Source organism: Epinephelus moara, chromosome 18 (assembly GCF_006386435.1).
Source record: "Epinephelus moara isolate mb chromosome 18, YSFRI_EMoa_1.0, whole genome shotgun sequence".
Lineage (NCBI taxonomy): Eukaryota > Metazoa > Chordata > Actinopteri > Perciformes > Serranidae > Epinephelus > Epinephelus moara.
The window spans coordinates 21037036-21051763 of NC_065523.1; the positions used below are offsets into that span (position 1 = coordinate 21037036).

Below are 14728 nucleotides of genomic sequence, written 5' to 3' on the forward strand. Positions count from 1 at the left end.
GAGGATGAATGCACTGGATGAGTAATACAAGTCTGATGTCAATTTTAATGAGATGGTTCAATAAAAATCTGTAAAAAACAGACTTCCTGCATACAGGCAAGTAGAAATGTTATTTTCACATGAAGAGTACGAGAAGAAAAATGATGCAGTCATTAAATATTCTACACAAACTGTCTAATTCACAGTGCCATTGCATTCATCTGTATTTTTGTTTAAGAAAGACAAATAGTCAGATAAAGGCCGGGGCAGGCAGAAATCTGGAAAAGGCAAAAAAACTTTGCAGTATTTTAAAGTAGACCCTCCTCCTGCAGCTCCTCCCTCTCTGTCCTAATCCCCTCCCACCAGACGGTCACAGGCATATTCACGCACCTTATACAGTATCAGTGTTTTTGATAGTGATTTATTTAATCATATTTCATTGTAATTTGTTTGCTCAGCCCCTCCTTGCCCAACTCTACCCACAAACGAGACAAGAATTAGCTAGCTAGCTTCCTCACAGTGCCTCCGCCTTGCTCACCGCAGCTGTGGACTGCTTCACAAGGACAGATGGCAGGAGCTTGGGAGACAGACCTTCAGTCAGCAGCTGTAGCAGCAGAATTTCAGCCAGTGCAAACTTCCCAATGCCGGCTGTCACAGCGGGCTGGTGGCCAGCGGCAGCACCGGGTCCAACCTGTGTAATGGAAGCCACAGAAAGTTTGCTGATCCAGCAGGGGGTCGTGGTTGTCTGGTCCCCTGAAGCTGGGGTTTGCACTGGTAGGTTTCAAGTTGCTGTGGCCGTTGACTGAGGGTCCGTATCCAGAGCTGCTGCCAGCTCTCCTACAGGTGAGGTGGTCTGTAGCAACAGGGAATGATGCAGAGGGCACACTGTGATTGGAGGCTTTAGCATACTAATATTAGCAACATACACATGATTGCGAAGCCACAGTTGTGAGCCTTTGGCCCCTGTTAACAGAAAGCTAAACTATTAGCAACATTTTCTCTCAATCTCTGAAAACACTTCGCCGATATGACACGTGTTTATTTTGTTTACTGGCAGACTCTCTTCGATAACTCTGTCTTTGTTTTTTGGGTTGCTTTGCAGTATTGTTGCCAATGCTGGAAAAGAAACTTTCTCTGTAGGACTCTTTGAATCAGGCTTTCACTGAAGGGATGTGCATGCACAGAGCCAAGAGGGGATGCAGAGGTCTAGTTTTCTCTCAGTCCACCTGAATTACAATATGCTCCAAATTCATTACAGGATTTTTGTTCAGTGACACCAAAATAAGACTGCCTAGCCCAGCTTTAAGTCATACAGATGAAAACAGATATCCTGTCAGTCACTATACACAGAGTAAAGCGGCTGGAATACATGTGAAATCAGTCCATTTGTGCTGCTGTGGAGACAGGAGTAAGCTGAAGGTGATGGAAGATGAGTGCTACGATGGCTGAGGTACCGCATCTGTGGATGGGGAAAAGAAATTTATTAGCATGTTAGTTATTTCATTAATACATCTCAAAGATGTGCAGCATTAGTCTTATGTTGCAGACATGAAAACACATGTCTTGTTGTCTTGTTATACTGCAAGTCTAATAACCAGCATGCACAAGAGACAAGTGAGAAGGCATAATAATCTGCATATTCCTCTCTGTTATGTTTTAATCACTTCTATTCATAACTGTTTATATGTGACCTTGACTTGTACATGGCCAATTCCAGCAAGGACTTACCCACTCCACTGAGGTCCACTGTCTCTGCACAGCCCAGAAAGCGGGCCACGTGTGGTGAGCAGGAGGTAGGATTGTTCTGGTTTTCTCTAAGACAGCGTTCAAACTCTGTAAACTCTGAGGAACAGCCCTGTCTTATCTTCTGGATCACTGGACTATCAAGAAAATTAGGGGTTAGATATAAATGTGGGTGTAAGGATGTTGAGGCAAAGTGAATGTATGTTGTCTTACTGTGATGATGTGCACTGTGCAACCTTCATCTTCAGTTCATGACACGTTTGCTGCCATGTTGATGGGTTGGAGGCCACACATGATCCATAAGCCTCCATTTCTTTGTGGCAATACTTTGCCGTGATGTCCATAGCAGCCTGCCTGGAAGGTGACAGATGTAGGTAAATCAGACAGTAGTTACACACCAGTCCAATGAGCCATCCACCTGACAAACGTGCTTGATCGAGTATAAGTAATATAGTTAAAAGAATACAGTAGTTTTGAGGAGGATGCAGCCTGATTCACAAGTAGCAAATGTCTTCATTTAGCCTACAGTTTCTATCTTCTCCTCTACCGTCCGCGCCGACCTAACTTGACAAGACAACAAAGTAAATGTGATATTATATGAGACATATTCAAATTTCTTACATGTTGCTCTTTTAGGCTTGTGTCTAACGAAGAAGTTGATGAATCAAGGTTATAGCACCAGTACTTCAGCATGTGGAGCCATGTTTGTGCGGTAACTACACCGTACACACCTTTCACTATCTGATTGGATGAAAATACAACGGTTTGAAGTTGTCGTTTAACATCATTGGTTCAGGTTTGTGTCAATCTTACAGTTTGGCCCCGCCCCCTTACGACGACACATTTATTAAAGGGGTAGCCATTTAATTATTCTGTTTGATATAACTGAAGCATTAAATAATAAATGCAGTCGATATTATGTCAAAGAAACCTGTTTATTCACGTGGTACATACATTTCAATCTAAAAAACACAATTTAAATGAGTAAAAGATGATAAATGTTAGATTTTTTCCGCTTCAATCGTCCTGTGCCTCGAGATCCTTACGTGTCTTTGCGTGTTTACGTATGCGGAAGCAGCGGACAGACAACTAGCGATTCAGTAAAGGGGCTCTGAAGGCTGGACCGAGCACCGCTCCGTGTGTATAATCGTATTTTTACTGGCGACAGCACGACGGGGTGGTGGTGGATGATAGAGGGGGGCAGCGGTGTGATTGAAGTACAATGAACGACGTGAAGAAAGAGGGGAGTGTGGCTGCAGACGGGGTCCGGGGACCGGGTGAGCTGCAAATGGCCCCCTCTGAGAACCACAACCAGCATGACAGCGGCACCGGCGACGAGCTGGTGAGCTCGGTGACGCTGTACAGGCGAAGGCCCCGGCTACTACACGGCACAGTCCTCCCGTTCCTAGCTGTTCTCTACCCAGGCTGGCTGTACGTGTGGTTAGGAGTGTACGGTGCTTCAGAATATCCGGAGGCAGGCCTCCTGTCGCTAGCCGCTATCGGGATCGCGCACGTCCTCACAGCGCTCTCTGGTTATTGGTCCGTGCACGCGCACTGTTGGCTCACTTGTTCCAAGGTAAACACAAGTTACAACAATAATAATGCGACAGACTAACGATGTCTCTAGGGAAACCACTGTTTTTCCCTTGTCCCTTGTACACAGAGGTCAAAGGTCAGGATCAGTGTGGATAGAATCAGTGTCTTGCTCAAAGGCACTACAGCAGGGCAGGTGTTTAGCTTAAGTCAAACAATGTGTTTAGGGATGGCCTCTGTGTGGACACTGCACTGATTTCAATCAGAGCCAGTGATCAGAGTTTCACTACATGTTCAAATCTGCTATTTTGTCTTGGTTTAAAGATGTACAAATGTCACTGGGACTTGTGGACATAATACCCTTGATTATTTGATTTTAAATACTTTCATAGACACTTGAAGATTGCTGTGATTTGCTGTCCGTTTAGCAGGGTGTAAAAAGCTGTGTCACTTTGTTTTACGCAACACTTCCTTGAAGCAAGTTTTGCAAGTTAACAGGGGTGAGAGAAAAATTGGTACAATATAGTATCGCAATATTTTGTGTGGCAATATTGTATCGAAACACAAATGCCAAGTATTGACATTAATATAAATTATTTATGTTGCTAATACAAATTAAACTTTTGGTAGCCTACTATAATCATAAAATCAATTGCTTTTTCAGTCCACAAGATAAATGTTGCTGCAAGACAAATAATTAAAGTGAGATTAACAGACTGAAACTCTATCTTATTACACAAAAACAGATCTTGACAAAGTTTTTCTTTAATTTGTGGTTGAAAAAAGGTAATGAATTGCAATATATATAGCAGAATATGCTATCACAATACTCAGCATATTGCACAACATTCAAAGTCATAATAATATTGTATTGTGACCTAAGTATCATGATAATATATCCGGGGCTTCTGGTGATTCCCACCCAGACTAGTTACTAAGGAAAATACCAATTTCTGATTGATATATAATGGTAAATGTTTAAATATAGAACATCACCTTTTCACCGTCTATTAATTGCATGGCAATGGGAAGTGAAAGTGTCATTCACAACTGTCATTCGAGGGCATTTCCTAAAATAACCTCACTGGTAGTATTGTCTTTGTGCTGCCTATTTAAAAGAGAAAAGTATATTTCATGACACAATATTGAAAATGACACCACAATATTGTTACAGTGATTGGTGATAATTGGTAATTGACATGCCACTCATTTTTGTGCATTTTTTAGTGAGCAGTTGTGTAAGAGAGTCTTGATCTAACAAAGACATGTATTTTGGTACATGTCTTTTGCAGCCAAATGTAGAAGTTAAGGATTCTTTACAAATGTGCTTGAACTGCATATTGATCAAGTAGCTTTATGTCAGGGCATGTTTCATTTGAGAGGAACAAAGCGCCACAGGCACACAGCCATACCAAATATAACAGTGACCATGCAGCCACAGTGTGTGAACTTGTCACCTGTTCATTTGTATACACAGGAACCAGACACAAACAAGGCTACGCTGGCAAAGGTCATACCCACCCCCAACAACGGCTCAGCCGAGCTTGTGGCACTACAGAGGGACCAGGTCAGTTCACATACTTACTCCTGGGATACTTCAAGTTGTCTCAATCAGAAACATGTCTCAGATTGCACATTCTAGGTCTGCAAAGCTCATATTATGACACACGCCATTTGATTTTGCCTGTCCAGTGATTGGTTTGGCTTGAATGTAGGTGTCTATATGTGTCGTTATGTTCTATTCTCATTTGTGATTGGAGTTGTTTAAACACAATCCCTGACAATCTTTTGTTTTTCGGGGAAAAATAAATTGCCTTTCTTGAATGAATGTCTTTCTCTGTTTCTGACCAACAGGACGAGAATGGGGAGGGGACTTTATCTTTTGAGTTTCAAAAGATCCGTTACACATTCGACCACAAAGAGAAGAAATGTTTCCTTCCAATAGCATTCCCCATAAACAACCCAATGGGCTACTTTCAGTCCTGGCGTGGCTACCAGGAGGAGACTGAACTCAGAGCTGCAGAAAAGCGCTACGGCACCAATCGTGCTGAAATGGTGGTGCCAGATTTCCTGGAGCTCTTCAGAGAGAGGGCCACAGCTCCCTTTTTTGTTTTCCAGGTATGTGTGTTTATGGATGCCTGGCTCTTTATAACATGAAAATTAATTTTATACTTCTTAATTTGTGTTGAATGGCTTTAGATATAATGCTGCTGACCTTGTAATAGTGACTGTATCCATGTGAAGTTATCTACTGTCTGCCAACCATCAGGTGTTCTGTGTGGGGCTGTGGTGTCTGGACGAGTACTGGTACTACAGTGTTTTCACACTATTCATGCTGGTGGCGTTCGAGGCCTCCCTGGTCCAGCAGCAAATGAGGAACATGTCTGAGATCCGCCGCATGGGAAACAAGCCCTACATGATCCAGGTAGGCTTGACCAGATTTAAAATTTGATATATTATATTTTAAAGTTATAAACAATCATTTTTTGTGGCATCTTGGAATGCGTTGTCTACTGTTCTGTATCTTCCTCTTGCATTTAAAGCACCCTTATTTTTTTGGTGTATTTTGTGCCAGGTCTATCGCAACAGGAAGTGGAGACCTATTTCAAGTGATGAGCTTGTCCCCGGTGACATTGTCTCAATAGGTAAATGTCCACATCACATTGACTCTGTTAAGCTTACTTCACACTACTTAAGTCATCAGACTGCTGTACTGTTAACACTAAACAACTTGCTGTCTTGTAATTGTCAGTCTTGGAGTTGTTGAGGTTTTCACACTACATGACTAACCGGTAACAAGGAATCACACACCACAAGACTTTTCATCAGGTGATCCCTGATGAGTTTGTCATATTGCACGGGTCGAACTACAGCCTGGGACTGGGGGTTACTTACTAGAATATCAAAGCCAAAAACTGACAAAGCAGCACACTGAGTAAGTTATTGGGCCAGTAACTGACCACCTTCCACATTCTCTGTGTCACTCTCTTTCTCTCCCTCCCAATAACACACCTTGGAAAGCGCCGCAGTGCCACTTGTCTCTGTCCGTAACCCTTGTCTTGTGCTCTCATTAGCTGTAGAGGTTCACACACATAGCACTTGAGTGCTGATTTGCAAGCACTGAACCGACACCAATTTGCCTCTGATCTGGGGCTTTTGTCAGGAAGCTCCACAAACTGCCAGCAAGCAGAAAATCACCGCAAAACTCATGTAGTGTACCCAGGCATTAGTGTGTGTTCAAAATGTATATTCTGCGTTTCACAGGACGTTCGCCCCAGGACAACTTGGTTCCGTGTGATGTGCTGCTACTCAGGGGACGTTGCATTGTAGATGAAGCCATGCTGACTGGAGAGTCGGTGCCTCAGATGAAGGTTAGAGGCAAATTTATATATACATGATAGCACTATACTGAGCAAAGGGCGCACATTTTGGAGTGTAGGCCTCAATTATTTTAAACGTGATTATTGTAGGGTATTGTAATTACTGTTGACAATGTGGGGTGCGCAGGAGCCAGTGGAGGACTTGGACCCAGAGCGAATCTTGGACGTTCAGACGGACTCTCGACTCCATGTCATCTCTGGGGGGACAAAAGTGGTCCAACATAGCCCCCCTTTAAAGGCCAGTGCTGGACTCAAACGTAAGTGCTAATTCCTCTCTTTGTTTTTCTGTTATCCACTACATATACTTGCTTTTGAATTAGTGAATTACATAGTGCATCTATTGCTTATCTTCATCATCAAATCAAGATGTAAACCCGTTTATCTTCTCCTTTATGTGCAGCTGTAGATAACGGTTGTGTGGCCTACGTACTGAGAACGGGATTCTACACCTCTCAGGTGAGGAAGTTGCTTAGTGTGTTTATGTCGCTACACTTTTTTCTTGTCAGCTGTGAAAGCAGACTGACTGTGTGTGCAAATTTGCCTCCAGGGTAAACTGTTACGGACTATCCTCTTTGGTGTGAAGAGAGTGACAGCTAACAACCTGGAGACCTTCATCTTCATCCTCTTCCTCCTTGTGTTTGCCATTGCTGCAGCTCTTTATGTGTGGTTAGAAGGTGAGGTGCACAGAATCAGTTCATTAAGATTTAATTGTTATGTAGCACAGCTAGAAGTGAGGGCATAAGTAATATCTAAATACTGTCTTTGTGCTTTTTATCACTCCTTCAGGGACCAAAGATGCCAGCAGGAACCGCTACAAGCTGTTTTTGGAGTGCACGCTAATCCTGACCTCAGTGGTTCCACCAGAACTCCCCATTGAGCTTTCTCTGGCGGTCAACACATCTCTTATCGCCCTGGCTAAACTTTGTATGTCTATGTGTGATCCTATTTTGTATATGTGTAGTATAGATATTATGAGACCTGGACAAAGCAGACTATAATACAAAGCTTGTAACAGCAGTGGTTCATCTAAATCTTGTTTTCTACCCCTGCTCAGATGTATTCTGCACAGAGCCCTTCAGGATACCGTTTGCAGGGAAGGTGGAGGTTTGCTGCTTTGACAAAACAGGAACACTGACCAGTGACAGCCTGGTGGTACGAGGAGTAGCAGGCCTCAGGTAGTGTTCTTTAAACATCATAACTTGTGAAGCACAGACACAAAGTTTACTATGCTATGGTCTAGGTCTGGTAATATTTACATACATTTGCACTGTGCTGATGGTATCGACTGATGTTTTTGTTTTTTACGACAGAGAGGGAAAGGAGGTGATGCCTGTATCTGAGATCCCAGTTGAGACGCATCGAGTGGTGGCTACATGCCACTCACTGGTGACTCTAGATGATGGACAGCTGGTCGGAGATCCACTGGAGAAGGCCATGCTGACTGCTGCTGACTGGACCCTCACTAAAGGTACAGGGAAATGACCTCTATTGAATGCAGGGGGCAGTGGCAGGTATGTTAGAGAACATGTGTATGCTCATGTTTTTGTTGTGCTACATACAGTCTTTGCATTTGTTCCCGATGTGCAGCATCATCTTTCAGGTTGCACCAAACCTGTGATGTTAAGCTTGGTTGTGTAATTTGGCCAGTGCATCTTAAAAGGATAGTTTGGATCTTCTGAAGTGGGGTTGTATGAGATACTTATCCATACTCAGTGTATTACCTACAGTAGTAGGCGGTGGTTGGCACTCCCCCACTTTAAAGAAGCACAAAGATACCTTTACAATTAGTGGCACAGTTCTCAGGCATGTGTCTCATTGACTCTTGCTGCTCTGACCAGATGAAAAGGTGTTTCCCCGAGGCATCAAAACCCAGGGACTTAAGATCCATCAGCGTTTCCACTTTGCCAGCGCTCTGAAGAGGATGTCAGTCCTGGCCTCCTATGAGAAACTCGGCTCCACTGAACTCTGCTACATCTCAACTGTCAAGGGAGCTCCAGAGACACTCAGAGGAATGGTATGTGTCTTTAATATCTGCTTGCTCTAGTCTAATCAAGCGTACCTTCTGGTTTTCTAATGTGGCTGTGATTATAGTTTGCAGAATGTCCGGCAAATTATGACGAAGTCCACAAAGAAATGTCTCGGGAAGGGGCTCGAGTGCTGGCCTTGGGATACAGAGAGATGGGACACCTCAGTCATCAGCAGGTTCTTACGTCATTTGAATCAAAACGATCAGGGATTGTTTGATCTGTTTTGTAGTCTTGTCTGATGAGAACAGATTTAGATACAAACTGAGATGGCTCTTTTCGGGTCTTGTAGGTACGAGAGATGAGTCGCGATTCTCTGGAGTGTGACTTGCATTTCGCTGGGTTCATGGTTGTGTCCTGCCCCCTCAAGAGTGACAGCAAGGCTGTCATCAGAGAGATCCAGGAGGCATCTCATCATGTAAATACGAAACACTCATTTGCACACACATACTCAGACTGTGTGGTTTTAAGATGGATAATTCCTCTCTCTGTGCCTTTAGGTGGTGATGATCACAGGCGACAACCCTCTAACAGCGTGTCATGTAGCGAGAGAGCTCCACTTCATCCAGAAAGAACACACACTTGTATTGCAGCCAAGCCCCGGTCAGGGTAAGACAAGTCATCACTTTATAGAATTACATGTATTACTCAAGTAAACCAGTGGAGAGCAATGCGAGGCAAAGGTTGTAGCTAAAGGCCATACAGACTCTTGTAGTAATCCATTTGCAGTAGGTGTTTTGACCAAGGACAAAATACAAAAATCATTTACCTCTGATGTTATTTTGTTTTCCAGGTGAATGGCAGTGGGAGTCCATTGATGGCAGCGTGCGCGTACCACTGCCCCCTCCCTCCTTTTCCTCATTCTTGTGTCAGTATGACTTGTGCGTAACAGGGGAGGGGCTAGCCAGACTGAGCTGTGACCCTCAGCTACTTCACACCCTTCTGCCTCACATACGAGTGTTCGCACGTGTCAGTCCAAAACAGAAGGTCGGTTCCAAAACCCAACACGCATACAACATAGTCCACATTATAACAGCAAAAGACATGTACTTAAACTAGGGGACAGCACTCACTTTGTCCAACAGGTAATTGGAACAAACTCCAGGAATTTTCTCTGGGGGTTGTTGAAAGGCATTTTGGGAAATATGTGGAATCCGAATTTTTAGTATGACAGATTGATGGTACTGTATGTAACAATGTAAAAGTATCTAAGGGTGAAGTTTAAGCCGTAATAACTACCTATTCTGTTTCAGGAATTTGTCATCACGAGTCTAAAGGGGCTGGGCTATGTGACACTGATGTGTGGAGATGGCACAAATGATGTTGGAGCTCTCAAACACGCCCACATAGGTGAGATTATCAGCCACCAAGACTGAGATCACGTGTCCCAATGTATGAGCCCAGCGGTGTGTAGTAATGACTGTTTTTTCTCAGGTGTTGCTCTGTTAGCCAACGCCCCTGAGCGCATGCCCGAAAGAAAGAAGCGGGGGAGAGAAAAGGAAGCGTCCACAGCAGAACCCAGACCTTTACCACCTGTCAGTTCAGGAGGCAAACTGAGCTCCAGGGCAGCAAGGCAGAGGGTGATGGCCCAGAGAGAAGAGCAGCTTGCAGCACAAAAGGTGTTTGTCTTCAAGAAGGGCCTCCTTCGTGATTATTAAGGGGAAAGTTTACCAATAACTTAAATTCTGTCCGGTTATCCCTCCATACACTGACACACTATGATACACTAATAATAGCATCCATGTTTATTCTGTAACAGGAGAGGATCAGTCAAGTCTTACGGGAACTTGAAGAGGATCAGGTACAAGTAGTGAAACTGGGTGATGCCTCCATCGCTGCCCCCTTCACCTCCAAACTCTCGTCCATACAGTGCAGTGAGTGACACACGATTATGATTTCAGCTCTTGACACAGTTGGCAAAGATCTGAACATGAAGTTGCTGCCCACCTCTGAAATGTTTTTATTTCTTCCCCCACCTAGTCTGCCATGTAATAAAGCAAGGCCGTTGCACTCTGGTGACAACACTCCAGATGTTCAAGATCCTCGCTCTCAACGCCCTGGTGCTGGCCTACAGCCAGTCTGTACTCTACCTCGAGGGCGTCAAGTTCAGCGATTTCCAGGCGACCCTGCAGGGCCTGCTCTTGGCCGGATGCTTCCTCTTCATCTCGAGATCAAAGGTGAGAATTGATGTCCGAAAATGCAGCGTCTGCATGTTTCTGATTGATTGTTCTCCCAGCAAGGTAATATTTACCAAATGTTTTTCCTCTGTCCTGACACAACCTCTACTGCTTTTCAAATTAATGATTTATTTATTTTTTCTTCCTGTTTACACAGCCACTGAAAACGTTGTCTCGAGAGCGGCCCTTACCAAACATCTTCAATCTTTACACCGTGTTGACTGTGCTGCTTCAGTTTGCCGTTCACTTCTGTAGTCTGGTGTATCTTTACAAAGAGGCACAAAGCAGAAGTCCGCCCAGGTAAATCACAGAAAGACCGAGAGAGTAAACAAGTTAAATTACATAAAATAGGAACTATTTAACCTTGACCCTATTTTCCCATGTTTTTGTTTCTAAGGGACTCATGGGAACAACATTTTGTTTAAATTAGCTAAGGGTGCTTTCTGAACTAGAGCTTGCTTGCTTTGGTCTGAATCAGGGACTCATTTTGTTACAGAGTTGCCCAGAGTTGGTTCATGTTCTCACAGCAGCATTTACATGTAAACAAAGGTAAACAAAACGTTGAAGAAGAGTGCGCTTACAAGATAAATGTGACACTTTCTAATGTCACAATGGAGGGACAACTACGCAGGTTGATTTTAGCGCTGGTCATCGTGGACTATATTGCTGTCATTGTTCATTTTAGTCAAACCATACAGTTTGAAAACGAGGCGCGGCTCCAACTAGAAAACAATGTTTTGATGCATTGGATGCGCTGAATGCGCACATGAAGGCAGTACAGGAGGAGGTGCACATTAATAATCCTCCAGGACTGTAACATGCTCATGTTTAACCCAAACGATGTGTCATGTGACTGCAGTTGATTCAGATCGAGGTTGGAACATATTCTCACCACAAAAAAGCCGCACCAAAGTCCAGTTGTAACCGGACCAAGACCACCTCTTCAAGAGGGTCTCGGTCCGGTTGTTTTGGAGCGCACAACTGCCCAAATGAACCACACTCAAGGGGGCAACCAAACTTGAGTTCGTTTGAACTGAATCAAACAGGGTAGGTGTGAAAGCACCCTAAGAGATGGTGTTGCAGACGGCCGTGGCAAAAACAGGCTACAGTATAACCATTCGGGGCAGGTGCAGCCCCTCAATTTATGTCTATCATCAGTGCTACTGACAGGCTCAGATTACTATTATCAGTTCCTTAAAACATTATGGAAAAGACCCTACAGAGAAATAAAGTATTTTTTAGTACCATTTCCTTGTACCCATCTGATTTGCGTCCAGGTCTTGCTAAAGAGAAGTCTCGTTATGAGATCTCACTAACTATGTTGCAGGAAGAAATTGGTGGAAACAAGAGTGAGACTTATGGAGAGGAGTGCTGTTAATAGCTTGTTGTGTTGGAGTACAAAAGGCTTATCTTAATCTCATGTAAAATATTTGAATGATTGCGGCAACATAGAAAAGTCCATGAGATTTCAAAACGACACATCTCCCTCAGCGAGACTTGGACACAAAACAGATTGGAACAAGTGGAAGTTAAAGAGAATCATTTTATTTCTCTGTAGGGTCCTTTTCATAATGTTGTCAGACATTCATAATTACAATCTGAACATGTCAGAGGCAAAAACCAGCACTTTGAATAGATGTACCTGCCCCGAGTGGTGACACTGTAGCCTGTCTCGCTGCTGCCTGCTGCATAACGCTCTCTTCATACTGGACCAGTTTCAAAAATTGTTGTTCCCATGAGTCACTTAGACACGAATGCATGGGAAAATACGGTCCAGGTTAAGAAATACCAGAGTTTCACTGTAATACATTATAATAACATTGCACTTATCCCTTCTCTTTTGCAGAGCGGAGCAGTTTGTAGATCTATATAAAGAGTTTGAACCCAGTCTAATTAACAGCACCGTGTATATAATGTCCATGGCAATGCAGATGGCCACCTTTGCCATTAACTACAAGGTACTTATCCTAAATACCAGTACTATTTGTGGTCTCTGCATTCTTTTGAGTATGATAAACTCACAAACATTTCTTGTGTCTGAAAGGGTCACCCCTTCATGGAGTCTCTCAGCGAGAATCGGCCACTACTATGGAGTATCGCTCTGTCAGGTTTAGCGATAGTGGGACTTCTTACTGGTTCTTCACCAGAATTCAACGAACAGTTTGCTCTTGTAGATATTCCAACTGAGGTAAGCTGACATTGTTTCACCTTGTGTTGGTTTTTTGAAATAGAGTGCACCGGGAATGAGTCCTAAAACCCAGAAATGAGTTAGCGCTGTACCCCTCTTGTGAATTTTGAAGCTTTTATGTGTCTCAAAAAAGGCATTTGCCATCAAGTGGCTAAATGAGACTGCAGAACATCACGCCCAACACAGCTTTTCAGCCTCATTGTGATGGCGATATTAAGTCAGCCTACAGAATAACATCATCCCTGGAGCACTCTACAGCCCTGTAATAATGATGTACTATATGAGGTAACCTCCTTTCTGTTTACTTCCTTGCAGTTCAAATTAATCATTGCCCAGGTTCTGGTGGTGGACTTTGTCGCCGCTCTGCTGGTGGACCGTGTCTTGCAGTTCCTGCTGGGCAAAGGAACTCTCAGGCTGCCTTCTTGAACTTAGTGCCAACAGCGACCGCTGCCCTTACCAACCAAACTGTAAAGGGAGAGAAGCCTTTGGAGGAGGAAGAGAACTGAAGCTGTTGTGACATACACAAGACAGCTGAGACAGTCATGGCGTGCAGTACTGCATACTCCGTGTATCCCTTCCTACGTCCTGCTCTGCCCCTCCCTAACCATCTGTGTTTCTGCATTTTCATAAGCTCTTTTTTTTCAATTCTCTTTTCTGTTTTCTTCATAACTCTTGATTTTTTTCTACATCTCTCTCTTTCTTCACCTGTCCCTCCCCGCTGCTACACAAGGCCATGAAGACAGCAGTATTGAGTGGAGTGCGAGACTGTGTGCCAACCAGAGTGACACATACAGGCACACTAAAGAGGGCATTCTCCAAGAGACTTGCAAAAGTGTTTTTGATTTTTTTGATTCCTCTCCCTGATTTTGTAAAAAGTGAAAAACATCTCTAACAGACTTATAAAGACTTACAGATACAAATTATGGGGTCTGCCAAGTGTTTTGTCAAGTACGAATACTGATGTGTCTGCAGATGGAAAGGATAAATAAGCATGTCCAGCTGGACATGAACTATCCTGTTCCCACACCCAGGTAAGTAAAGAATGATCAGGGTATGAGGGTGTAACTGCACACGCAAAGACATTTCTAATGAAACATGTTATTATGGGATACAACGCAGGCAAAAACAAACACGGCATGTCATTATGCATCAGTTGTTCGAAGAAAGCTTTTGGAAGCTTATGAACTTTTTTACCAACTGATCATTAATACCACACATGCTAGTGTCAGGAGATCAGCCACAAGTAACTGTTTGCTATTTATCTTTGTTATAAACTTACATAAACTTTTGTTTGATGAATAAACTAGAGCAGTTTGAACAAATTGCTTTTCCCCATAAAAAAATCTTAATAGAAATCCAAAACATTGCATTGTAAATCAAGTACTGAACCAAGCTTTATGGACAGCTGTGGAGCTGTTAAATGAAGAAATGAATCCATCTTCCTATGTGATATAATCCCACAAATTGTATCACTGGGCTCCTAATGATTTGTTTAACATACCCTTAAATTTACAAAGAGCAAAACAAAAACAAACATATATATACACACATATACATCCTGCTATTCCTGCTTGATTATTAAAAAGAGGCTGGCAAACACATTTTAGGCAAAAACATGGTACGTGGTAATTTTGTCATCATCCATTATATATATATATATATATATATATATGTATATATATGTATATGTATATATATGTATAT

General features: G+C 43.1%; 2 protein-coding genes across 3 annotated transcripts; one reads left to right on the plus strand and one right to left on the minus strand.

Annotated features, from left to right (window-relative positions):
* Positions 1-17: 17 nt before the first annotated feature.
* LOC126405250 (coiled-coil-helix-coiled-coil-helix domain-containing protein 5) lies at positions 18-2465 on the minus strand. Of its 2 annotated transcripts, none has more exons than XM_050068899.1 (4): positions 2344-2465; positions 1936-2076; positions 1708-1859; positions 18-1438 (listed from the first exon to the last, which is right to left on the minus strand). In XM_050068899.1, coding segments are annotated over exons 1-4 (318 nt in total). In that variant the 5' UTR covers positions 2346-2465; the 3' UTR covers positions 18-1415. The 2 variants fall into 2 exon arrangements, with proteins under 2 accessions (XP_049924856.1, XP_049924855.1); XM_050068898.1 differs by having other exon boundaries at positions 1936-2072; positions 2344-2455.
* A 329-nt stretch (positions 2466-2794) lies between these two features.
* Positions 2795-13944, plus strand: atp13a1 (ATPase 13A1). Its single transcript, XM_050068826.1, has 25 exons — positions 2795-3298; positions 4733-4822; positions 5110-5373; positions 5525-5680; positions 5831-5900; positions 6520-6626; positions 6763-6892; positions 7036-7091; positions 7183-7309; positions 7422-7559; positions 7690-7810; positions 7946-8103; positions 8474-8649; positions 8727-8837; positions 8952-9077; positions 9160-9268; positions 9453-9646; positions 9913-10009; positions 10094-10278; positions 10419-10533; positions 10640-10836; positions 10994-11136; positions 12683-12794; positions 12881-13024; positions 13340-13944. The coding sequence occupies exons 1-25, from the start codon at positions 2945-2947 to the stop codon at positions 13448-13450; spliced, it is 3591 nt and encodes a 1196-aa protein (XP_049924783.1). The 5' UTR covers positions 2795-2944; the 3' UTR covers positions 13451-13944.
* The last annotated feature ends 784 nt before the right edge of the window (positions 13945-14728 follow it).